The sequence below is a fragment of the Cinclus cinclus genome, chromosome 16 (genome assembly GCF_963662255.1).
Source record: "Cinclus cinclus chromosome 16, bCinCin1.1, whole genome shotgun sequence".
NCBI lineage: Eukaryota > Metazoa > Chordata > Aves > Passeriformes > Cinclidae > Cinclus > Cinclus cinclus.
This window is the reverse complement of record NC_085061.1, coordinates 5,796,225-5,823,641: the sequence shown is the minus strand read 5'-3', so window position 1 is coordinate 5,823,641 and position 27,417 is coordinate 5,796,225. Positions and strand designations below refer to the sequence as shown.

The following is a 27,417-nucleotide window of genomic DNA, read 5'->3' as shown; positions in this document are numbered from 1 at the left end:
TCATTCTTGGAAAGGGAAGATGGTCGTGTGATTTAGGGCACTGGATGAGCACTCAGATCTGAGTCCTCTCCCTGGTTCTGCCACAGCCTTGCTGTATGACCTTGCACAGGCTTTTCTCCATGCCTCGGTCTCGCCTAAAATGGGATAACAATAGTTCTTTATTTCAGAGGAGATAGGAATACAAACTGACTCAAGGCTGAGCCACAGAGATGCTACAGCAAAGAGCAGCACAGAAAAGCTCAGACACAGAATAATGCCTTGCTAATAAAATGTGGGAACACAGACAGTAATTAAATTGAGTAATAAACACAAAACATAGGTTGATTTCTGAGGAACACAACACTGATAGGTTTTGTACCTGGAATTAAAAGAAATTAAAGTGCAATTCCTATGAGTTGATCTGACTCTGAGATCTGCTAGTAGTACAAACTGTGTATTAGAAACACCAGGAAAATTACTTCATTCAAAACCCCTACATGGTGTCTGTTTTACAGCACCCATGATTTCCAGCCCAAGTGAGGGTCAGATAACTACCCAGAACATTTTCAAAACCATAGGAGGGGCCTACAAACATGACTTCCTTCGATCTACAGTAAAATATGAGCATGCAAATCTGAGGTAGCTTTGAAACTTCAAAATAGAATATGACACTTTCAAATTAAAACATAAATGGGGCCACTGATCCTAATTAAACTGTCAGATGTCTGGAACAGCTTCAATGCCACTATTGCAGCATCACACAGCTGCTGGAATTGGACAGCGCTTTAGCAAAGAGTCTTCAGTAGTGTTTTTCCAAATGTAAAGATGAATATTTTTCTCTAAAGCATTTGCCTTTCATGTTGGGGGTCAATTATGAACCTGTGGGTCTGGGAGAGAAGATCTCAGGGCAAATGCCTAGATAAACCAACTGATTTGGAGACCAACAGATCAAAGACAATTCTGTCAGGCAGGAGGAGAGAAAACGGATACAAGACACATCTTAGGAAGGGAAAATCATTTCTGAGAGACAGAGACAAGAGGGATGGGAAAGTCGGGCAGAGAATAGCTCAAAAACAGCCCACAGAAAGGCAACAAGGACCTGAGGAGGACAGGCAAGAGAACCTTGTAAGTGGAATGTTGAAGCCCATTGGAAGGATGATGCTGTTTTGAGCAAGAGGAAAAAGCCTAAACCCAAGTGCTGGAGCTACCTGGGAACCTGGGGCAGGAGCAACTGCCTGCAGTCACCATACACTGCTCAACAAAGCAGATGCCAGGCAGGGCAGAGGACAGGAGAAAAGGAAAACAAACTGGCACACAATTCTTGGTTTCATTCAACAAAAGAATCTGAAGGATAGGTCTGGAAAGACAAAGCACTGAATTAAATGAAATGAATTGACTAAAAAATCAGTGACCATACACTATATTGTAATGCTGAGATTGGGTTTGGGCAGTGCTCCCTGTGTGTCTTTTCTGATCAGACAAGACCTCAGAAAAAGATATCATCAGACAAGAAGTTATGGATCCCTGGACAGAGGAAATGAGTGCAGAACGTAAAACAGAAGAACATTTCATCCCCAAACTGCTGCCTACCATGTGGAAAGACAAAACCAACAAGGTGTTAAAGCATTGCATGGAAGTGCAGCTTTTGACTACTACCATCCCCAGCTCCATTAAGCCCCCTACTCATCCCCCAACCCCCAAATAACAGAGCTGTCCATCAGATATCTTGTAGCTCCAATTGCTCACACCCTTCCTTATAACACTCCAAAAGCAGCACATTAGAAGTCCAGAGGGAGTCCAACTCCAGCAGACAGCAGAAGAAGATATGACACGGCATTCACGAATGCACAGAGAACTGTTTAATTTACAGCCACAATGGTGAAACAAACCATTTCAGAGCTTGGACATTCAAAGTTAAGTCTGACACTCATTCTTATATTCACTTATTGTGCTTAAGTATTAGAGAACACAGGATTACATTAACTGTACACAACAATCTGAGATCCCTGTGGGACCGAGGAGGGGAAGGGATGAGCAAGAATGAGGGACCAGCCCCTCAAGTGGTGTAAGCTGGTACAGCTCCATTGCAGGCAATGGAGTGATGGTGATTTACACCAGCTGAGGACATGGCCCTTGAAACGTCCAACTTAACTTTGAATTAACTTTGAATTAATTGTGACTCCCATGTCACAGCCTTTAGTGTCACTGTTCCTTCTGGTTGTATCTGCCACTTCGAAGGAGGACTAATCCCACAACCTGGCAGGTGAGAGCTCAGCTGGGCTACAGGAAGTGATGCTCGTGTTGTGACACTACTCACAATTTACCAGCCATGGACTGCATCCTCATCTGATGTAAATTAGCTTGGGGGTATCTGAAGTCAGAAACATTTGCCAATTTATAGTAGCTGAGAACATAGCCCTGAGATTTTTGTGTTTTCTGCCACATGCTGTATGAACACTGTGCTTGACAACCAAGACTTGTGTGCGCTTCATTCCTCGTAACAAAACTAACTCAAGACTACAAGTCTCAAACAAGCGGCTGTTTGGAAAAGTCCCCATTCAGTCGTCTCTCTCTCCTGGTGTGCTGAATTTGGCATAACACGTTTATTTGCTGGCATCAACAAAACCTCTCAGTTTGCTTTGTTTTCAAGACTTTGCTACAAGGCCAGACTCCCTCATGATGGAAATCAAAGCTCCAGGATACCCGGGGGAGTAACTCCCAGGGAGCTGGTCCACAAACCCAAACACGACCTTCCCGTGCCAGTCCAACCACAGGACTCTTTCCAAGAGTTGTTTGGCAAACTATTCCACTTAAGTGACTTTGACATCCTTTCACACCTGCACAGTGTCTGAGTGGGTCACATAATGCTTTTCATCTACATGATTTTAATAGATGTATGTTTGGTTTTTTTCTTTCATTAGATATCCTTTAGACAAAAAAAAAAAAAAAAAAAAAAAAAAGGAACGGAGCAACATTATTGGCATCCCACTGAAACATAAATATATAAATTACATTTTATACACTTTCTTAAACGCAGACACATACATTCATGTGCATAACATTGTGAACAGTACACTTAGTGGAAAACAAGCACAGACAATCTTAGTTAAATGTATTTCCAGTTTTGGCGCTCAACAAATACACTGGGAAAATGATCACAAAATAGAATGGTGACTAACTCTATCTCTGCATTAGCATCTGAAGCCAATAATGCCTGTTAGCTAACATTGCTTTGTCTGGTTGAATTTGGACATAGCTACAGGAACAGGAGGGGAATGTTTGAACTATATTTAGAGAAATGGAAAGGTTAAAAATCTCACTCTCTTGTTGTTTTAAGGTTCTGCAGTTCATTCACATCTCAAGATATTTTTATTTGAGTGGAAACACTGTCTTCAAGACAAACTTTTTTTGTTGTTCCAAACTAAGAAAACTCTTTCATCTCTTTGTAGATGTTTTACAAATAAAAGAATCCAGTAGTTCATTTTACATATCCAATGTAATAATCCAAATAAAACAAAGGGTACATAATCCAAACTACTGGGGTGGGGCAGTGATTTTGGCCAAGAGAGTAGCCATGTCATATCTGGCACAGCCTTACATTTCCAAAGCAGTACAGAAGGATTTATCCATGTGGCTCCCACTGCAATCTGTGGGGAACTGAACATTTAATCCTTTGGCACTTTGAAAATACAGAAGCTGGTGCCAGAGTATTTTATCTGCCCTGCTATAGTTAAAATAGATTTTGATGTTATTTGGGCTATTCTACTACAAAAATATGACCACAAAATGCTTTTTTTTTCTTTTTTTTTCTTTTTTTTTTTTTGGTTCAAGAAAACATAGCAGGCTTTCTCAGGTATATAAAACTGTTAATTTTTAGATAAAAATACAAACTTCACCTTTACAAAAACACATATTTCTGTTGAATACACATAAAGCATAACATTTTACCAAAAATAAAGAATTTTAGGTTTTGTTCAAATATTTGCAGCAAGGTAATTCCCATGCCACCATGACATTATACAATGCAGATACAAGAATTTGTACATTTCACACAGGTCCAACATGTGAAATAAAAGTATCTGTATACTGATAAGAATGACAATTGCTAACACAATATCACTAGTAGGCAACTGGCATAAGTCTTAAAGAAAAAAAAGGATTTTTGCATGGATATCCTATGATTTGTTTACGCACATCTCTCTTCTTTTTCTCTTTTTTTTTTTTCTTTTATGTAATGCTTTAAATTATGGGGGAGGTTGGGGAACATAAACCAAGAAACGTCTAGAAAATTATGCATAGGTATACCATTTTTATTTTAATACATCTCATTAGTTTGCATCCCACTAGGAGAAATACCATAATGTTTTGTGTTCTGCTTATTGTTATACCAGTCTTTTATATGTGTTATTGGCAAATGTAGTCCAAGAGATAATAAAAAGCTAGGCAAAGAGTAAAAAGAAAACTTAATAATCATTTTATGGTGTAAAAAAAAAAAAATCCACTTAAGGCTCCCCAGAAGGTTTTTTTGTATAGACTTTTAAAACACCACCAAGCAAGGATGTATTGTTCTATAGTGTTTGCGTGGCATTTGATCATTTCATACATTCCTGCTTTTTTTGTGCCTGAAGTCCACCAGTGTCCATCCATCTTCATCAAGAACGCAGGCACATTTCTTGACGTAAAGCACCGTTGACTGCTCTGACAGAAATCCACTATTCACTTAGATTTTTGTCATGTTTTTGAGTACTTTTGGTATCCTCCATTCATTCAACTGTCTTTTTTTCCTTTCTGCTTTTCTTTCTTTCGTTTTTTTTTCTTTTTTGGACAGGGAAGCTTCCTATTGTTTCACAGAGTGCTACAATACTTGCTTTGATGTCACATTAAACAAATGTACATTGTCTCTTTGTTCTCATTAAGTGTTCTTTTGAGCCAGTTTTTTTCACACAGGAGAACAAATAAAGTATACAGTCAATAAGCACCATACATAGTAGGTTCAGGAATGTAACAAACCATGTACATCCATGTCCCAGAGAGAAGTTTTTTTTCTAGCTTATTTTCACCTTACATCTGCAGGAGAGAAAAAAGATACAATAACTCTATGATTAGAATCAAAGGTCCTATCCTTGAAGTAGATGACTTTAAAAAAAAAAACTGTTCTGCATGAAGAGTCACTAACCTGGGACAAGAAGTTCTAAATGCTGTTTTGATTGAGTTTACATGCTCACTTTTAAAGATGAATTTTAGAAAATCTTTGCTTCTATCATACTACTCCCAATAAATACCTGTTAATCTGAAACAGGATATCAAGTTTAGCATTCTTTAGAAATGATACATTGGTATAAATGAAAACTGCCACTGGGAGTACATGTGCAAAAACAGGGGCTTGAAATTAAATTCACCATCATCCAGGCCTTAGGCACAGACACTGCAAAATCCAAATAATTTCCACTCCAAGTACCAGAATCAATTGCAAGTGCTGCAGTTTACATACTTTCAAGCCATTAAGAAATGGAAATTCCATATTTAATTTGGAATGTGTGTCGCCATCATGATACATTGCTATTATGTTGGCCAAAGGACTTCAGTCATTTTTGCACTGAAGAGTGTGTTAGTTTTTCAGTACACCGAAAACTTCATGAATTTTCATGACTGACTATCATCATCCTACTGAGACTGAATGGACCAAAACTAAAGACCTTAGTTTTCTGGTGTAAGTAACACAGGACTCAGCAACACACACACAAAAAATAAAAATAATAATAAAAAAAAATCTTAGCATCTTTCTGGTCAAGTAAGCAGATCATCAGATTGTGTCAGGTGCATATGCAATCAACCCCAGTTCGTGCCAGAACATGGGTTTGATGGTCACACAAATAATAGTATTTGCTGTATGTACACTCAATGTTTCACAGCCAAGGACTGGGAACACAACAATTTGTAACCTGGAAATTCATTCATGCATTATCATGTGATGCTTTGACCTCAGAAATCAATAATGAAACACAAGCAGAGGCAATGGAACTTGAGATATCAGAAGCTGAAGTATTAGCACCCTCCAATAAAAAAGAAATAAAAAAGGCAAGAAAAGGAAGTAGCTTAAGAATGTAAGATGCTGATGGTGATGTGGAGCTTAAAGGGAAAATACCAGCAGGTAGAATTATCAAAGCCAATCAAATCTAATCTCTTTGCAGCCTTGAGGTAGCAAGTGTCAAGATTTTGAACAGTGATTAAGTTGAAGTGATGATATTTGATTAAGTTTTCCAGTACTTGTGCTATTAGGGTGTTCAGCATATAGGTCCTACCTGAATATCAAATAGTTCCAGTAGGTTTTATGTTGGTTTTAACTTTTTTCGTTTCCGTTTTTTACCTGATTCCCTAGGCCTTCCTGTTAACATAAGGGCAGGGCTGGTGAAAAGCCCTTAGGTAATGCATTTCGTGTAACACTGAAGTCATAAATACTCAAACCGTTTACATTTCAAAGAAATCTCATTATCCTTTGCATTTAAGTAATAACTTTATAACGTCTGATTTGACATTGAGTTTACGAAGTAATTACACAAAAGTAAAGAAATAATAAACGAAGTTGGAATTGCACACTTTGCACACGTCATTCCCAGGATCCATCTATAATTACTGTTACCATGCAGTACTCAACATTTGCCTTCAGCTCTGGAGTTGAGCTATTTTCAGCTCACCATCCACTTGCTGGGTGCAAGTTTTGTTCCTATCAGTAATTAAATCCTAGAAATACATATTTTTCCATTATAATTCTGCCCCATTTTTTACACATATCAAAACCAAAAAACTTTGATCTTCAAGTCATAGCTGCTTAATCTATGGCAATTAAAGACAATTTGGAAAACTGAAATTGATCTAATGAAACTTTTTCTTTTCCAAACAGGAGTCATAGAAAGTGTATCAAACCATACCCACTAAAAATAGACCCTTTATACATGGTTTTGTCTAATAACTCCACCTCGTTTCAGATAAACACTCAGCTCAGATTGTAAATTGATGTCCAGTAAAATTGCAGCAGAGGTCTAACTTTGCTTTTATAGAAATTCTAATTCCTCTGCTCTGTACATAGCAACTGAAGTTTACACTTGCTTGGACCAGGTTTATGTCTCCAAGCTGGATGGAGCCAGTACAGAAAACCCTTCTCACCCAGCCACCTACAAAATCTATCACCTTTGGACAGCTTTCCTCCTATGTCTACCTGCTCCTCACTGACTCTTTAATTTTGGGTTTGTTCTACTGCACCCTTAAATTCCCTGCAGAGGTGCAAAACTAAATTTTGAGGCTGCCTTTAACCAGTATCAGGAGAAAAGGAAATGTCTTTTTTACCATTGTGGGTTTTCTGAATAAGTGTGTCATACCCTGCATTGATTGTACTGTGGTAAGTAGATCAGAGCCAATGATTTTAGTTTAATTCAGAATGATTTTATGAAAGCCAGATTGAAAGTAATTTTTGCCAACAAATCTTTCCCCATTGTAACTCAAAGGTTGTCTTGATAAGGCAAATTTAGGTTTAATGCAACAACTGACAAATTCTTGACTACACGTACATAAGGAAACAGCAGGAATGAGCAACATTATTTTCAAACTAACTCCTTAGCCTTGAATCCTGAATTGAATCCCAAGTACTTTACATTAATTTCATTCATATTTTCCCCAAGGTCAAGTAAATCTCGGTGTTAGCCCTGTCTCCACAAAGTCTAAAGAAATTAGGCAACAGAGTTCACCCACGAGCTGCAACATGACAACCTTTAACTTAGTGAAGCAAGACCTGAACACTACTGGGCATTTACATTTATTTAAAGGCCAGCCTAATGAGAAGTGGTACACTTTAAATTTGAAATCCAAACTCCTTATACAGCACAAACTGGCCCTCATTTGGCATCTTCAACACAGAGAAGCAGCTGGGAGCTTCTCTACTGAATTCACTGTAAGCAACATTTGCTTTATGTTCTTTACTAATATAAAAATAAGGTCCATATGAAATCAGCATTAATGCAAAAATAAAAGGAAAACATACCAGTTTCTTCTTCTCTATAATCTGAATTAGTATTTGATGATGTACAGGTGCATTCCATATGCTCTTCTAATCTCACCAGAACTTCTTTTAATTTTGGCTTTTTTCTAACATACTCCACTTTTGCCACCTATAAAATACGATGAGGTATGTACTGAGACACATCAACATGGTTACAGTTCAGAACTGAAGACAGATAACTATACACCTCTATTTTTAATGTAGCCAAACCCATATAAAATGTGAGCATGCTAACCATCTTTTATCTTAATTGTGCATCATGTAACCATTTATTGCACAGACTATTTGTTTATTCAAGTTCAGTAGTTTGAAACTATTTTCCCCCAAGAGATAAAACAATTTTCCATTCATTTTGGTTTGATGTTTTAAGCAACTCAGTTTCCACACATATCACAATAAACTTCTATACAGATTCAAATCAGTGGTTGTTCTTGTAAACTGCCACTTCTTAGCACAATCTTCTGTAAGTGTTGTTAAAGGCTGAGAGTGAAGGCATTAGATAAGTTTGTAATACATTTTTATTATTTACAAATTGGTGTCTCCAAAGATCTCTGAATGTGAAGTGCTCAACCCAACACAACCAGGACTTGAACATCACCTTAGAAAGCAGTTTCATTCCTACTCACTCCCTGTAATAACCTGGGGCTTGGTCACAAGAGCTCTCAAGCACAGCTTTTAGGTCCAAGGAACTACCACTCCCTAAACTGGGTCCATCCTTTGGCTTTATTGTGGAAAGCTGGCAGACAGAATATTTCTCCCCAGTCCTTCCAACTGTTCACAACTGCACTGCTCCACTTATGGTATCCTTAAAATAAAGAAAAGTCTGGAGGGCAAGTTGAGGTTGGGGGAAGGATCATGCTGGAGCAGCTCTGGCTACGTGCAGATCTCTCATCTGAAGGAAACCAAGGCAGAACAGAAGGATGCTGGGGTGGGGGGGATACTGAACATGACAACATCCTGACCCACAGGTTGGCAGCCAGGGGAGGAGGAATGGCAGAGGGCAGAGCACTGATGTTCTGGGGTGCCAAAATGGCTCGTGGAATGCTGGGCACTGACTTGTGCTAAGTGTAGTGTTAGTGGGCATGATGGTCAGGGCCATGCAAGGGAATATGGCCTAATGTGGGCAAGGAGAGTGCTAGAGAGTTTGTAAGGGGTCCAGTGTTTAGTTCTCAACTGCAGAATAGGTGGAGAACATTTGCTTGAAATGGAAATCACTGCAATTAAACCATGGCTTCTCAGACCTACTCATCTGACAAAAGGGCACTGCAGTGTGGCTGTCCCAGCACACAAGAAGACTGCAAATCAAAGGGATGCAGTATAAATAAGAGAGATGAGGGAGCAGCAGGACAGGGGAGGCTGGTTGTCTCTACAGAAGTTACATGACAAAACCATAAAGGCAGGTCCAACCAAAGCTCCAGTCACTACCAAATAAAGCATCCACAATGACACTCCCAGCCATGGTTTCCTTGTGTGTTTGGTGGGGATTCAATGCTCTAAATCAATCTTCATACAGTGAAAATCATTCCCTTGCCCTTTCAAAACTGGAACAACAGTATCACAAAATGAGAGTGGTAGCTGGAAAAACCCATTCCATTCCCAGTTCTCAGAAACACTCTTCTGGCACTGGGGTCACAACTATCAAGGGCCTCTAGATGCCAGTGAGAGAAGCTAGAACAGAATCCTGGCTTTTCTTTAAGCCAATGGGCTATCTATCTGCCTGAGCTTTCAGAGAGCAAGGAGGTCAGATCCATATTTTAGTCACCACCCCTTCACTCAACAGGATCTCGAGATGATTTTCATTTACCCAGCAAACAAAAATTACAGAAACAGATGCAGTAACTAAAGTATCCACATTAAAACATATTTTCTGAAACTGTCAGAGCTCCATGTAAACAGATTAAGAGCTGGCCATGACATACCAGAACACTTTATCTGAAAGACTAACTAGAGGTCGAAGCAGTATGTTTCAAAATTTCCTATCAGAACCCAACTCCATCAAGCCTTTGAACACGAAGACTTGAAAATGTATGGTACAACTCAACCATCTGGCATCAAAGGATGACTAATCCTTAAAATTTATGAAAACAAACAGTAATTAAGACACCTCCATCATCAGAGACAAAGAAAGGGACCCAGCAATCACGAAACAGCTCTCAGATCTCCCATGCTTATTACAGCTGTTAGAATAAACCAGTCTCATTGAAAATTACACGCAACAAAAATAAACTGTAATCAAGCTTTTAAAAGCCAGTCCTTGTTTCGCTTGGTTTTACCAGCTGAAAGATATATGCAGTTCCTGTAGCTATTGGTATTAAACAACAGTTTAAAAACCAGAAACAGTAATACTTTGCAGAGGATCATAATGAATTTATGCAGCAATTTAAAGCTGGCTTTTATTATTGCAGTTAAAACACAATCCAGTACACGTTCCACTGCCCTACTTCAAGTTAAAGGAATGTCATTTTGGAGATGTTGCAAATACTGGAAGTGAAGCAGCACCAACCAGACAAGGCTGCTGTGTCTGTGTCACCTGTTAACACCTGCTGCCACACGTAATGCTGATCTACAAGAATGAAGGCTGCAGGTATAAAGAGTGGGTACAAACAGGGCTAGCTGTGCCAACAGCATGGCATTTGGCCTTGTGTACAAATGGTTTTTTCTTCTTTGCATTTTTTCTCCTTGGTGTTTATATTGTACAGTTTCTCAAGTGTGTTACACAGAACTTTGAAGAGGTCAATCCTCAACAAATCAACAAGTTCCTTTTACTTGTCTCTAACGTAACAAAAAATTAAAATCCTCAAACCCTCCAGATCCAGGAAATACCACTATATAAAAACTCTTTGAGAGCAAGAGAGTGAAATAACAGTGATTAGCTTCTCAAATGGTATATAATCAGTGGTACCATACTTGCATCAGTGTAGATTCTAGGTCTATATGCTGCAACACAGTGAGGTGGCTAAGTAAAAATGAAAATAAAATCTGATCAAAACAAGTGGTGTAATGGAAACATCATGGGAACATTTTTTGTTTTAGGGATTCTCCAGGAGATATGAAATCAGGGGTTAATAGCAGGGGAAGAAAAAAGCAAGACCGTAAGCAAAAATGTCCAAAACACCTCCAGTGCAAAGATAAAATTTATCATGGGCAGGAGCTCGCAAGGGAAGTGTCAGCACAGATAGTTCCTCATAACATCAGAACTCATGTGGCTGATACCTAAATACTGGATGGAAACGAGCCCAAAAAGCAGCTGAATGAGGGCATTTCTCAGAATCGTCCATTGCTTCCATATTAAAATAACTGCATGCTGATACACAGAGGGAAAACCTGCCTGTGAAGATGATGTGAGTCAAAGGGACTCAAGGACTGGGGAGGCATCAGGAGCCTTCAGGGCTTGGCAAGTCACTGCTGCAGGGACAGGAGGACAGGAATGGCTGTGTGGGGTCTCTGTCCCTGAGCAGAGCAGCCAGACCCTGCCCTCTGCCAGGCTGGCAGGGCTTCCCAAGCTCCCAGGGCACCTCGCTGCTTTTCTGCCTTCACCTCTGCCGGGGTTTCCTTGGTCTCTCCCATTCCTGAACTGACCTTTGATACCTGGTCCTGCCTGCCAGTCCCACCGACTGCTGGCTACAACTGCACTTAAGCCACAGCTCACTCCAAGTGCTGCTTATCCCAATGGCAGAAGAAAAAGGTTCTTAAACCTGCAAACGTGACATACAGCCATTTCACCTACACATCCTGTGCGTTCTGCGAGGCCCTTTTGAGGCTGGGGAGCTCTGCTAAACAGCTCATCCTGAACTCCAGCATTTTTATCCAACCTCTGAACAACTCCCCAATGACAGCTGAGGAGCTGCTCCTGCATTCTCTCCAGCTCCTTTTCTCTGCACCTCACCCTCATATTTTACTCTAAGAGCATATCAGGATAAGATTCCCCAGATCAGCTCAACATTGAATATGCTGTAATGGCTGAAGCTGGCAGGGCTTCTGCTCAAGGACAACCTGAGGTAGATTGAGTTATTTAGCTCCTGTTTCTAAATTTGCATATAAGCATTACTGCAAACAAACATATTGCTCAACTTGGCTATTCCAAATTAGTGGTATAGGCAGGATTTGTTCCATAATATTAATTTTTTTCTGTTTCTGTGACCAAACCCACCAAGAACACCATGCTCAAAAAGCCTCTTGGGAAGACTCTTGTTCTGAACACCCTAGAAAAATTATGGTAAATACTTGAACTCACTGGGCAGAAGCAACAGGATCTGCAGATGTTACTGAAATGCTTTTGCACACAGAGGAGAAAATCTCTCTGTAACACATACCAACACCCCTAACTCCCCCAACCTTGTCACCACTGCTCTATAAGGAGGGAAATAGAATCCTTCCCATCAAAGAGCAGCTCCCAACCAGCCTCTTCATCTCAGTCTGAGTTCTGTGGGGCTGTGCAGGTGCAGTTTGCTGAACAGAGATTTCTTCAGGACCAGGAGGCTGTGCTCACTGCCACCATACAGAGCAAAGCCACCTTTCACTAATGAAACCCACCCCGTGACAGGGAAACCTTACAACACCCATTTCAGGACACCTGTTCCACCAACCCCTCTGGCTTGGAGCCTCTCTACAGCTTCAATTCCACATTAAGGGTATTTCACTGATGAGAGCTCACTGAAGACGAAGACAGGGCATCCCCAGCCCCTCCAGCCTTTGAATAATGTCCCAGGAACGAAATGCCTGAACACAAGCACCTCCACTGCTCCTCCCACACTGCCCCAGCCATCTCTTAACCTTGACTACAGTGGCCCTCAGTGAGACAAAGAAAACACCCTTTGCTTTTGCCTGTTGGATGATGCAAACCCACTTGCTGACCTTTCTGGATGAACATTTTTCTAGTGTGAATGGGCCAGCTATGATCTCACTACCTTGTCAATGAGGAGGAAGTGGGGAAAGCCTTTTCAATGCTCCATCAAAAGAGAGCTTTTATGCAGTCTGACATCAGGGGAAAACACAAGCCGGCTTTCCAACTGCACTGCAGAGCAGCTGAGGCTCTCCAAAACTGCTCCCACCTTTCCAGGGACCCTCGCTCTGAGCCAGCTACTTAATGGCATGAGCAGACATTCAGCTCTAAACTTAGGGTTGGCAAAAGGCTCAGAAAACCATCAATTACATCAAAGCTACAAGGGGATCTGACTCTGGAGGGCATAAATATGGATTCTGTTCTAAGAGTTCTGGTGTGACAGTGGGGTCAGCCTACAACCTTTACAATGAACATCCTGTTCCTGCTTGACCTCCTGTCCTTTTTTTTTCCCCTGCTACTTAATGACTGTTCGGAGCAGTCTTGGACCTTGGAAAAAAAAAACGTCCTCCAAAGCTGGCTGACGTATATTGATATTGCTGGTGGCAATATATTTACACAGCCACAAAAAGCAGCTGCTCAGCTGAACCTACTTTTAGCTTGTGCCCTACTGAAATGAATGCAAATATAAAAGCACTACAACGGGCTGAGAGACTAAAATTCCTTCAGTGTGGTGGTGTGCTGGGGAAGCAGCCCCAGCAGTGATGTCCTGCAAAGCTGCTGCCAGGAGTTTGCAGCTCTTAGGGAACACTCAGAGTCCCAGCAGCAGGGGGAGAGCCAAGACCCTCTCTCTCATTTGTCATCTACTCCATCCCTCAGGAGTAGGAGAGAAGCACCAGGTTGCAATATCACACACAGGTACCAACAGCAAGCTCATCACACACGCCTCAGATCTTTGCTGAGCACATCCAGCTGCTCTGTACATGTTTGCTGCCACACAAAATCAACTGGAAGCTGCATCAAACCCAAAGGCAACAGCACTAAATATCACAACCCTGAGGCACTTTGCTGTTTAGCTCCTATTCAGAAAGGTTTATGAGTGCAGTCCTTCAATCTCCCCAGTTTGTTCTCAAGTAATTATCGATCCAAATTTTGACCTCATTTTTAATTGTTTCTGCAAAGCGGATCCCATGAAGGCAAGGCAGCAAGCAAGTGTAAGTATGATTATTTTTGGGAACACTGAGGGAATCTCGGAGATTTCTCTAGCTTATTTGGATGCAAAAACATTTCTTAGATCTTCAGAACCAGAAAAAAAAAAAAAAAGAAATTCCGCCCAGACACATGTCTGCATGTATGAAAAACAGTGTATGAAAAACAACGAAATTATGAAGTGCCTTATTTTTGTTCTAGGATGAATAGCACTTTTCTCAAGAAATCCAATGCAAGTGCAGCAATCAGTGTGTTGTGCTGAGCAATTTTACATTCAAGAATGTGGTGGGGTATATTTTAATTCTGCTCTTAAGAAATTCAGGGCAACAAGAACTCAGCTTCTTCACAATATGAATGCTAAGTGTAAGTCTAATCTCCTACACACAGATGTAGACCAACAGTACTTGTTTAAATACTGATAAAAATTAGAACACAGTGAAGCCAAATGGACATAAATATTTCACGTATTATTTACTGGAAAGTTGCAATAGGGATTTTCTCTAATGAGTAAATACAGCATGAAGCTGTTGAGTCTTCTATCCCTGGGGCAAGATAATTTGAAACACATTTTTTCAGATCAAAAGTGTTATGTTGTCAGATATAAAAGCCCAATTTAGGCTGCATAATATTTAATTAAGAAAACAGCATTCCATACTGTGATTTATTTATTTTTTTAAGTCCAATGCCCCTTGAGTCATTTTATCTTCTTAACTTTAGGATCTGTACTGTGCAAGATCATGGGAAAGGCACAATCAACTTTATTTTCATTGCAAAAAAAAAAAAATATATATATATATATAAAAGAGAGAGAGAAAACCTAAAGGGAATCCTGCGAAAACCAAATCCAAACCCAAGATTTTCCAACGACCACGGAACTTGAAAAGGCCATGTGCTCACTCACTCAGAACGGAGAGGGGCATTCCATCCGAGGGTGGGCAGTGAAGACGGGGCTCGCGCTGCGCACGCACGGGGTAAGCGGAGTTTCCAGGCTGGAGAGGACCCGGTTAGGGCCCCGCGGCCCCTGCTCACCTTGACACTCCTGTGGTGTATCCGGGAGGGCTGGCACTTGACGCTGCTGGTGTTGCAGCAGCCGGTGCAGCGCTTCACCTCCACGCAGGGCGGCCATATCAGGAAGTTGGCCGAGGTAGGGTCGATCTGGCTCCGAGGTATCTCGTAGATCACCGTCCGCGTCTTGCACACCGCCGGGATGGCCTCCTCTGCGGGCACAGGACAGTCACACCCCCCCTGAGCAGCCGCTCCCGCCCCACAGCACCCACGAGGCGTCAGGTACACGTGGCACCAGTGCTCCCGTCCCCACTGCTCACTGGAGAGCCAGTGCTGGGCGCCGTTTGCTTACAGCTGAGCTCTGGTGTTACCCCGGGGACAACCTTGACTCGCTCCCAAAGCCCAGCCCTAAAATGAGGGTTTCCAGTGGCCTGGCTCCTGACAGCTTGGAGCGCATACCATGAGATAAGACAATCCTGGCTCTGGAAGTGACAGCAAGCCAGGAGCTCCTCCACATTGGATGACCCCCTAGTACAGCCTCTGAGTCACTGTGCAACAGCAGCTGCTGCTTTCCAGCACTGGGGTCATCACTGCACACGAATACCATTGCACAAACATGCAACACCTGGCAAACACCGTCTCAGAAGTGAAATTGAGGATTATCTGTATCATACCAATTTTGCACGGGTGGGAAACAACCTGCACCAGCTTGAAACTTTCAAGACTTGGGTTTCCACTTCCAGAACTTTAATATCCCCAAATCAGGGAGTATGGTTAATCCACCATTTCAAAGGGCAACTGCCATTTTTTTCTGAAGTAATCAAAGCTTTGTACATGGTGGGTTTATTTAATTTGTTATTTCTTGAATAATGCAAAACCACCAGAGCAGCATGAGAGAAAAACCTGCAGTTAAACCAATATCCTGCCGGTAAAGTGAGCTGGTTTAGGATGATAAAGAGTAGCTCTGCACTACTGTGTGATGCTGCCATGATCCAAACCACGTATCATCATCAACCTAGGGCTTGTTTAAGAAGTCAACCTGATATTTCAAAACAGTCCAGAAAAAAATAGCAATTCCAGGGACAAGTTGTTTGCTGATAAGTTCTCCAAGACATCTGGGATTTTTTTTTTTTTTTTTTTTTTTTGCCTTGCAGTAGAAGCTTGTGATAGCTCTGGGTTAGATGTGTCAGGGAACTGGAACACTGCCTGCATTTCTTCACTTCGTTCTTAAGTACAAGAAGCTCAGGCCTAGCCTGTGCCTGCAACATAGAAATCTAGGCTTAGTTAGAAAGAGATGCATCTCAATAGACTAAATAGAGTGAAAATTCTTACTCTCAGCCCCCAGTACCACGAACTCAAGAAAATTAACAGATGCGATACTGCAAGATAGCTGGCAACTCCTACAAGTTATTGAGCACACCCAGTTCCCAGTGCCTCTGGTGGGGAGGCATCCAGCACCTTGCAGGGTGAGGTGCCAACGTCGCCGGCTGCCTCAGAACCGCTGCTCTCCCGAGGCAGCCAATGTGCCGGGCGTCTGCCAATTCACACTGCAACTCCCTGCTGACAGCAAGCTGGGCTATCTCTGCCTACCACCACACTGAATTACCCACCACGGGTAACATCACGGGTGTTCTCCACAGTCCAGTGGAATGGTGGAACACTCACACCTAATCAGATGAACAAGCACTGCGCGTAAATCCTATTCGTACGTTCCTTTTTTAAATTTATATTTGGGCTTTGTTGGATCACCGTCGTTATTAATCAGGATACAATCCCCTGTAAGCATGCCTGGTGCCCTACACAGAGATGGCAATCAATGCCCTGGCGTTTCCATCAATGGTTTTTAATTTTTGGGATAAACTGTATTTTTCTTGTGAATAAAGAGTCAAGCTGTTTCCTTTTGTGGAGCTTCTGTACTGAAAACTCTACCAACTGTTGATGTTTTTTACAGCACACTGCTGTAGTTGATCCCCACACTATGAATTATACATTGAATATCACAGCATTTTCTAACCAAGGTCTAGCTTTCCAACATGCTGCAACAGGATAGTGAATGTAAAGAATTTGTGTATGTCTGTCTCCTATGGACATCCTCCAGAAGACAGCTTCTCGGGCAACGGCTCGTTTTGTGCAAAAAGAAAGGCAGAAGCTAGAAATGGCCCTTTTTTCCCTTTGTGCATGTCACATTTTTCCAGTGAAATGTCCTGCTTGGCTGACCAAAAGCACCCCCTCTGCTTTCACTCCCAAAGTACAAATAGCTTGTTTCTTACCAATGCTTCTTTTTCTGCGAATGGGCACAGGACGGTTCTCTTGCACATGTTTAGCAGAATGAACACTGTAAGATCTCAAGTTTGTTTCTGAAACATCATCATATCCTAGGACAGGAAACAAAATGTTAAACCTCAGGTATGTTACTTGCACCAGTGTCGCTACAGCGCTCTTCCACAGGTACAAATCTGTGCTGTTCATAGGCACAAGAACAAATCCTGCTACAATTAGTCTAATGTAACCCCTGGTGCAAGGCCATAAGGCAGGGACAAAAGACACAGACACTGAATTTCATGTAAAAGCATGCACCATTTAATTCCAAGCTTAATTTTACTGAAAGCCCCCAGAAACAGTGCACACACTGTGGCAGAGAACCATATCTAAAGTAAAACAGTTGCATTTTTATGTGAAAGGCATAATACGGCTTTTCTTACTGGAAAGGTGTAGAAATAGGAACAATAATCCTGCATGTAAAATGTTTCTTACAAACATTTTGAAGTTCTGGTATGAGGCAACAGTAGACAATATGGTATTAGACCCAACAGCAACAATGCTTCCTCTGTAAATTTTCTGTTGCTTGGTTTTCAGGGCAGTACTAGGACAGAATCAAAAGCAAAAAGTAACTAGCATGGGTTTCCTTTTAGCCTCTCTGTTGCAGAACAAATCCCCTGTGAAGTATCCTAACCTTTGGAGGGGCATCTGAAGCTACTGCAAACTCTGGGACTGCATCCAGGCTTGTCTTGTTCCCTAAATAAGCCTACCACATGGGTTAAAGGGCCATGAGAAAAAGCAAAGATGGAAAACTTGGCATTTCATTTATCATAAAAAACAACAAAATAACTGCTCCAACTATTTGGGTTTGTTAAGTGAAGCAGTTCAGGTCGTGTCCCATGCCCTGGGGTCTGAAAACCACAAGCACAGCCTGCAAAAGAGGGATCAGGAAGAAGGAACCAAACAGAGAACAGCACACAGACCCCAGGACACCCAAACTAAGGGGTTTAGCACCACTCTGCTGGCTTGGAGTGTCCTCTGGAACATCACTGCAGAGTTTCAAGGTTTCACTGCTGACTCCTAAGAAAACTGTGACGTGCTCTAAAAAAATGCAAAAGGGTATTACACAGTACTCAGCTACCCTCTATACACGCTACCAACACCCTACACTCCCATCTTCTGTACTGTCACACTCCCTGCTTTCAGTTTGTTCTGTACACACAGCTGTCTGTCTCTGGAAGTTGTTTTAATCTCAGTTTTATTAGTAACACATCATAAGGCTCTGCTCCACAAAACAACCAACTCCTTTTCTCCTCCCTCCAAGAAATTGTGCCCTAAGGAACACGCAGCCTGTGAAATCACCTGTACAGCCAGGTGAGACATGAAAACAGCAGGATCTTCAGCACCTTAGAAAGAGTTCTGCATCTCAGGGTTTATCATTGCTTCTTGGAAAATACTATTGCAAGTAGCTAAAAGAAGATAAAATCAGAGGTCCAAGATGTAGTGCCAGGATCACCCACTGGTCTTGTCTATTCTCCTTACTAGCTGAACAGATCCTTGTATGAAATTAGTCATTGTGAAATCCACAGTCTCAATTTATCCAAATGAATTGGTTCCTAGTTCCTATGTATGGTACTTGTTTCCCATAGATTTCGATAGGAAATTTTGGAACCAGACTAATTAGCTGGTACTGGGCCTTATTTGCAGTCCCAGTCCTGTCATGTAACACAGCAATGACTAAAGGGTTTTATTTCTGCTTTTATTGCACCCCATACTCCAGAAAACTCATCAGTGGTATAAATAAAATGGCCTGCCAGAGATCCCACAGGAAGTTTGCAACTGAGCTGGGGAGTGGAGCCAGGTCTCCCACATCCCATTCCAATGGCACCAGGCCATCCATCCACCTGATCCCAAATGGCATTATGCAAAATGAGGATCCGTTCTGATGTGCCTCCAGCCCTCTTCTGTTTCCTAGCACTCAGCTACCCAACACCTTAATATTGACCTCCTTTTTGGCAGCTTCAAGTTGTCACAACCTCCCCCTCAATTTAAGGCAATGAAGTGATACTCGACAGCAGCGCGAATTCTGCTCAGCCCGAGATCCAAGCTAGACTCGGAGCAAGAAGCATGTCCATGCACAAGCAAACAGTGTTTATAAGGAGATTAAACACAAAAGTAATGCCTCTAATCCCAATGCTTGGTGGGCACAGGCATCAGGCTGGAAAGGGAAGCTGGCAGGGCTGCCAGCGCTACGGCAGGGCTGGGCCACGGCTCCTAATCCCACACTCAGCAGTGCTGGCACAGCTCCCTGCTAGCATGAAGGATCCCTTGCTGCCTCCTGTAAAGAAGCTGGTAACAACCAAAGGACTGGTATGATCAGCTAACCAGTATGTTAAGTCATGTGCTTACACAGAAGTGCTCGACTCAGCTGCCATTAGCCATTTGCCATCACCACGTTTATAAAGCAAAATGACACCTCAAGGAGATGTGTTGCTTTTAAGATGATTTCTAAGGTGAAGAAAGCCTCTGGCCTATACCGTAGCTCACTGCCTCACTACAAATCTTCAACATGAATAGCAGTTTCTAAGTTCATGTCTCTCTGTGAGGGTTACAAAAAAGATCTATCTATACAGCTATCTCAGCAGAACAAACTCCAGTCAAACCTTAATGCGTAATCTAACACAAATTGTATTATTTCTATCAACACCTCATCCAAGTTGGGTTTAATAAACAGAATTATGGGGTATGGCTGGAGCCAGAAGACACTACAATGCTAAAGGCACTTAAGTGTCCCCCCTGATTCCCACTGGCATTTGGAAGGAATTCCATTTCCCAGTGTAGTCAATGGGAAAATCAATGCACTTCAAGTAATGCTTAAGTCAATCAGAGTCTTGCTCAAGCAGGAGTGAAAAATCACCAAGTCAGCTTTAAAACTCACACTTAGCTCTGAAAGTGTGACCAGAAGACCTCCTTTTATTTCACTAAAACCAGGATGCTACAAAGAGCAACTCTCTAGATTTGACTTTAAAGAAGGGTGATACTTAATTTGTATCAGTTTTTCCTCCAATGTACTGATTTAGTTTCAGGGTGAGGATAGGCTCTTAGAAAAGAAATGTGAGTGTATGGGTGCTTAGCACCTCACAAAATGAGGCTTAGAGCAGAAAGCCTAGAAATGGGTGGCTCTCAGTTTAGAATTTGAACACTGCTCATCACCAAGTGGAGGATGCTGCAGAGAGCCAGATTACTGCAGCCTTCTTTTAACAATTTAATAACAAAAAAATGTTTTCATGGCAGCCAATCAAGAAATTTCTCTGTAATCTTTTATGTACTGACAACATATCAATGATGGGCATAAAAACTCTTGCAATTAGCCTTGGTGAATCCATTAGTGTAGCTGAAATTGTTCTTTTTTGTCAGATTGGCAATTCTCCACTGGGTCATGGAATATAAATCACAGAGTTCCTGTGACATTCTGCCAATACATGATTACTCTTCTCACTCAAGAAGCATGTGGAAAGCATCCTAAGTTTACTGCTATTTTCTATTTATCAGTTTATACTTTTGTATTTCCATCTTCTTACCAAACTATTTTATGTGAGGTAGCACTCCCAACACATTCAGTCTTAATGCAAACCCTTCTAGATTTCACTTTGATGTGCGTTCAGAAAGTACCGATCCAAGACTTCTAGTACCAACAGCAGTAATTTAGGAAATTCTTAAAATATAGTATCATTTTTTTCAGGAATTCAATGTAAGGTACTATAAACTGAAATGGTCTGTCTTACAAATCAGTCCTAGAGCCAGAAAGCCCACGGCAACATCAGTCTGGCTTTTTGATCTTCTTTTTGGCTGATACAAAATTTGCCCTTCTGACATTCAACTGCAGATACAGAAGTCATTAAGTTTTCAACTTTGATCTGTTAAAGGAAATATAAGTAGCAGCTCGCAAGATCCTGTTTTGTTTAGGCTTTTTTTTTGCTTATACCTAGGTGTGATCAACCAACTATAAAGGAGGAGGAGTATTCCCTCATCTGTCTCAGGAAAAACACAGGCCACACATGGAAGATGCCTCTCATGATGTGTAAGAGGTGCAAGGGAAGCCAAAACATTGCACTGCAAGGTTCTTCATTGAGCACCCCACCAAAACCAGCAAAGTCAACAGCACATTTTCCAAAAGATTGAGCTCTGCAGCAGCCTAACACTTTTTCCATGGAAGTATACAGTTAATTTAGAACGTTTCTCCACTTAACAAAAGCTGCTCTGCTAGTTCTTAATCACAGGCTGTTAAATTCTCATGGCCTAAGGTGACCCTGGTGGATGCCCTTAACCCGTGCAAAGAGGCACACTCAGCCCTGCCTTTCCCCATGCAGGCAGATGACTTGGGGGAAATCTGTTCCCAGTAGGAGGCAAACATAATAGGTGATGAAATGAACTCTACCTCCCACAGGACAGATGGGAGAGGTGAAGCACGAGGAGAAAAACCACGCTGCTGAGCCAGAGAGAACTTCACAAGCAGAGCAGAGGAAATGCCCCCGTTTTGGGGATTTAGTCTGCTCGTAGTAAAACTGTACTCTGCACACTAGAGCTGCCTACTTCCTGGGACTGTGCCTGCTTTCTCCTTTAAACAGGGTCAGACTCTGCTCTCCGTCATGCCAAGGCAATTCTGTCACTGCCTCTGGATCCCAGTCGCGGCAAATTGATACAAGACCCTATTTCCTGATAGAAACAGAGAATTTTCACGCTGCCTTTACGCTCCGAGTCGGACATGCAGCACTGGGCTCTGACAAACTGGCCTGGATTTTCTTTTTTGAATACAATGATAAGCTCCATGTTGGGTAGTGTTTTTCTTTAAGTAATATGCCAGATGGTCTGGGGGTGTGGTTTCTAATTTTATGAAGGGGTTATCAGTCATCTCTGTGCTACAATATAGAGACCAAATCTGTCAGAATAGAAGAAAAACCTGCCCACTCTGACTTACAAAACTTACTTTTCCAATTAAAAATATATGTTTTGCATTGCAGGAGAGAGAATGACTGTTCTTCCTTCATTTTCCACAGATTCCGCCTTGTTACTCAGGAATATCAGACATTTTCTTCATGCATGCCTGATCCTGCAAACTCTTAGCCTACAAGATCATTCTTAATTCTCAAGTCCACCCACTGAGTTTAAACAGGGCTACTCACATGCAGAAGGACTGGCAATACCATGCACTAAAACGAGGGAGAGAATAGTCACTGGAGTGATTTTGCTCTGAACCTCAGTTGGAAATGAGTACATGCTATAAAAGAGAAATATACCCACTGTACAAGCCTTCACTGAACTGGCTGTTCCCTAAAGGCAACTGCAGCCCTAAGGAAATATATTTCAGAAATATCATCTTACCAGGGACAACGAGAAAACATTTGATTTGCTAATTCAAGCTAATACTAAATAAAGTAAACAGGCCTGATCCTGTTTACTGAGGAAAGCATGGCAATTTCAATACTCGATTAGTCACTCTGATAAGCCTTTAGTAAGAATTACTCATGACAGTAAAGCCTGCAGGACTGTGCCCAGGAAAAGCAAATGTGGGTAGTAAAGACGGGTTATTCCATGAAAACCCAACCATGCCTGAGTAGCTCAGAGCACAGCTTAGCACACAGGCAAAAGCAGCACTCACATAAGCAAGAACCGGGTGAAAGGCTGAATATTTTGGTTTTATTTTTTAATATTGTTTGAGTTCATGTCTTAAGGAATTACTGTTTCACAGTGAGATAGTAAAATATTTATGTCTCTTGTTTCTCTAATGGTTTCTAAACTGACAAATTGAAAAAAAAACAGCAAAATGAAATGGGTAAACTTCTGGCAGACCTTTTCCATTTTTGGTCTTGCATCCTCCAGTTAATATTTGCCACGAGGTAAATAATTATTTTCTGACATAAATTTCTCCACTACCATTTATTCAGCTCCTGCCCCACTTGTCTGCCTGATTCTCTTGCAAAGGAGCCATGTGAACTTTTGCTCTCCTTCTAAGTGGTATTTAAAAATGAAGCATGTGCTTGTTATGCTGAGGTATTTGAAAAAATAATGTATTCTGGTAGCTACAGAACCCTGACTCAAAGGCAGGAGCAGCACGCACTATTTTAAAATGCTAGCACTCAGATCCAGCCCTTCTGCAACAGCAGCCAACTCCACCAAGTTCACTGGGAAAAAAAAAAATTTAGCAGTAGTGCACTTGTCTGGTCCAAAACAGCCTTCAGTGGGGAAATACGAACTGCATATCCCTTCCCTGTTGTGAAAGTTTCTTTAATTGAGGTGATAAACAACAATGATGAAGCACTGCTCTCCAAAAATATTAAACTGATGCCAACCTGGTAATTAGTAATTAGCCTCTACAGTAAAGTGTTGTGCAAGACAGAAATACTCCCATTTTCAGTGTAATGGAAAAACGTTTGCTCCCTAATCACACGAAAATTGAAAGCTATGACTGTAGAATACGTTCCTAGTGCACTCCTGCTCATTAATAGAGCACTGTACAAAAAGCCGTGAGTTAAACTCTAGAAGGATCCTGCAACTCTGAATGAAGGTGATTGAACCTGGCACAGACTTTACAAAAACACACAGCATATGGTTTAAAAGGAGATGGCCCAGTACCAACGCAAGCAAGAACTCATTCATTTTTCTGCATGTTTGTGCTTCAGCAACATGCAGGCTTCCCCTGGGCACATCAAAAGTGCCGGGTTTATTCTCTCTCAACTGAGGGAAGAAATCACCAGGAACAAAGTGCATCAAGTGAAACCAAATGATAAGGAATCCAGCAATATCATGCTTCTAGATCTGATTTACTGCTGCAACGATCTGTTAAACTGCACGTTCTCACTACACCCATTTGCATGCCTAATGATGCAGAAAATAACCCTGCACTATTTTTTTTTTTAAAAAAACCTGTATTTTTGAGGGTAAGCTTCTTATGCAGGCTTCTGTTTAAAATCAGCGCGAACGGTTTATTTTCCTTTTAATAAAGCCCAGCGCTTGAAGAGACATTACTTCATTCATAAATATTGTTTCAAATATTTTAAATACCTCTAGGACAGTAGTTTAAAGATAACAGAGCAGTGCAAGACCAACAACAAACCTTACGGCAATTCTTCTCCGCTGCGAGACGGAGAGAGCTCTGAAAACACGGGTGGGGCGTCACAAGGTCCCTCTCCACCCTGAACCCCACGAAGTTTTAATTCCCGATGGGCCCCTTGGCCGCCGCCTCCCTGTGACACGCATCGCAGGGTGGCCGGGCTCTCGGGGCCGCTCCCCGCACGGGTGTCTCGGGCGAGGTGCGGAGCGGCGTGCGGGGAGCGCGGGGCGTGCGGGGCCTCCCCCCGGGGCGGCGGCGGCCGACGGCGCGGAAGGAAGGAGGACGGGACTAATTTACCTACGGAGTCAATCTCCAGGAGGCGCTGCAAGTCGCGGATGCTGTGGATCTCGCTGTGCGCCAGCCGCTCGATGAGCTCTTGCGGGATCTCGGCCTCCTTCAAAGACACACACACCGCGGGTCACCGCGCAGTCCCGCCAGGCGCGCCCGCGGCGCCGGGCATGCGGCGCGCCGCGCCCCCGGCCATGCCGTGGAGGGCGCGGGGTGTTAGCGGGACATGTAGGGATGAAGCAGGGGGGAAATCCATGCACACGTCCCCCCAAAGCGCTCCGCGGGGCGCCGGAGCGCTCCCGCCGCCCCCGCCTGCGCGCCCGCGGGGGCTGCGCGCCGCCCGCCCGACTGCGCCACGGCTCAGCGGGGCGGCAGCTCCGCACGGCCCCGCCTGGCACCGTGTGCCCGGCGGCGCCGAGCCCCGAGGCCCGCTCGGCGGCTGGAGCCCGCCCCGGGCAGCAGCTGCCCAAGTTCGCCCAGGCGATCGCCAAGCCCCCCGCGGGCGCGGGCTCCCCCGAGCCGGGCAGGAGGAGAAGGAGGAGGAGGAGAACCGCGTCCCACGGGGCGCCGCCATCCTACCAGCGCCCCGCGTCGCGGCTCCCAGCGCCAAGCAGACCGGGTCCCGGGAAAAGTTACAGCCGCTGTGCAGCGCCGAGCACCGCGCTCGCCCCGACCGGGGCCACCTGTAGCAACCCCGGGACGCGGCTCCGCGGCCCCTCCGTCCCCTGCGGGCAAGCGAGCGAGAGAGCTCCCGACTGCTCCGGGGGTGCTTCACAAACCGGGGAGGGGCGTTTTGGGGCGCGGGGGATTCACCCAAGTTCTGCCCGCGGCACTAGAGGTGCCCGCGGCCGCCGTGTGCAGCGCCCGGCGCCGCGGGGGCGTCCCGGCTCCGCGCACCCTCGGCTTCCGCACAGCCGCAGCCCGCTGGCACCCGCGGGGCGTGGATATTTTATCATATATTTATTATATATATAATATATATTATATACATATTAATTCTTAAGGGCAGCCAGCAGCCCGGGCGCGGAATGCACGGTCATTCCCCTTCGCTTCTGCCATGTATGAAATGGCAACTTGCTCCCAAGGCTCGGCACCGCAGGGCCTGGGGCAGGGCAGCGCTCCCGACGGGGCCGGGCCGCAGGGATGCCCGCGGAGCCCAGGTGGGCAGCCCGCTCCCTCCCCGGTGCCCTCCGCGGGGGCTCGCCCCGACCCCCGGCTGCGGCGTGCCCCGGGGACCGGCAGCACAGGAAGCCGCTCTCACCTACCTCGGAGAAGGTAAAGGACAGGTACCCAAAACCTATCAGCAAAACGCAAGCCCAGGTCCTCATCGCGGTCTAGTGCACTTTAGACACGGCGGGAAGGCAACGCTGATGGAGAGGGGCTGCAGGCCGGCTCCTGCCGCGCAGGAATTCAGTACCATCCCTCAGGGGAAAGGCAGCGGGGTGGCTCGGGGGTCTTCCGCATCCAGGGTGGGTCGGGGCTGCCCGGGGCGGCGGTGGCTTAATGACGGCGCGGCCGCTGTTTGTACGTTCCCCTCGCTACGGGAGCGTGGCTGCTCTCCCTTCTGCCGCTCTCGCTCGCTCCTCTTGGCTCTTAGGACTAGACCAGCCGGTACTTCTGCATATTTGCTTAGATCAGACCAAAGTGAAACCCAAGGAGTCGATCCGGAGCGCAGCCGAAACGCCCATCACCTGTCTGGGGCGGCTGCCCCCCTCGCGCGGGCGGCGCTGGGGCCGCCTCCCCCCGCCGCGGCCGCCGCTCCGCGCCGGGACCGCGGGGCTGCGCTCTCCGCCGAGGGCCGGCCCCCCCCGCCGTGCCTGCCCTCCACCCGGCCCCTCCTCGGAGAGGGGAAAAATCAAAAATCTTTATTGATACGGAGCGAAATGTTTCTCTTGCCGAGAATGGTCCCGCTTCCCTCACCGGCTGGGGCGAGGTCAAAAATAATAATTAATTAGGAATAATAGCAGGGACAAATCGGAGCAGTATTGCAGGATCTCGCGGGCTGCCTTGGTGCAGTTCCTGCTCCACTTTGCACGGGAGAAAAAGACAGGAGGAGAAGGAGGAAGGAGGGGAAAAAAATATATATAATATTTATATATATATATATATATATATATGTATATATATATGCAAGAAGGTTTAAATCCCAAGGGGATCGGAGACGAACTGCAACTCCAGGCAGGGAGGGCTCGCTCCGGAACGGTGGCCGGTCTGGAGCGTGGCCCCGGCGAGGAGCAGCATATACCGCTCCCGCCCCGCCGTGCGCCGCCCCCGCCCCTCCTCCCGGGTACTCCCGGCACCAGACCCACCAACAACAAGTCGTGGGGGTGCCGGCAGCTGCGGCGCCTGCTCCGGGGCCAGGGGCTCTGCCCACTGAGGGGGGGAAAACAAGGAGCCGGCGGCGGGCAGGGGCCGGGGGGAGCGGGGCAGCCCCCGCCGCCGGCTCTCTGCGGCACCGGGCGGAGGGGCGGGCGCTGCTGCGCAGCAGCCGCTGTGTAACCTGGCGGGCTCGGCCGTGCGCTCTGCCTTTACATAAGGCAGAGCGGATCGCCATGGCCACGGCGCGACCGTGTGTGCGTGTGCTTTCTTATCGTTGTTATTCTATTTTAGCGGGGGGGCCTTGCCTTTTGCAGAAGAGGAGGGGCAGAACGGCGGAGGGTTGTGGTGTGCGGGTTTTAGCGTTGCTGTTGCAGCGCAGCCTTCATTGCGAAGGACGGCACGCACGCACAGCCT

The 27,417-nt window shown here is 44.4% G+C and overlaps 1 protein-coding gene across 2 annotated transcripts; it reads right to left on the bottom strand.

Moving 5' to 3' along the window:
• PDGFA (platelet derived growth factor subunit A) lies at positions 1-26,012 on the bottom strand. Of its 2 annotated transcripts, none has more exons than XM_062503737.1 (6): positions 25,950-26,012; positions 24,694-24,790; positions 17,297-17,401; positions 15,051-15,238; positions 8,015-8,141; positions 1-134 (listed from the first exon to the last, which is right to left on the bottom strand). In XM_062503737.1, exons 1-6 carry the CDS (start codon positions 26,010-26,012, stop codon positions 1-3), a joined length of 714 nt encoding a protein of 237 aa, XP_062359721.1. The 2 variants fall into 2 exon arrangements, with proteins under 2 accessions (XP_062359721.1, XP_062359722.1); XM_062503738.1 differs by lacking the exon at positions 1-134 and adding an exon at positions 6,309-6,364.
• Between the last annotated feature and the right edge of the window lie 1,405 nt (positions 26,013-27,417).

Coding starts and splice junctions, on each gene's coding strand:
- PDGFA (XM_062503737.1), bottom strand. CDS start 26,012: ATGAGGACCTGGGCTTGCGTTTTGCTGATAGGTTTTGGGTACCTGTCC. Junction 15,239..17,296: donor TCGCAGAAAAAGAAGCATTG/GTAAGAAACAAG, acceptor CTGTGCCCGCAG/AGGAGGCCATCCCGGCGGTG. Junction 8,142..15,050: donor TACACCACAGGAGTGTCAAG/GTGAGCAGGGGC, acceptor CGTATTTTATAG/GTGGCAAAAGTGGAGTATGT.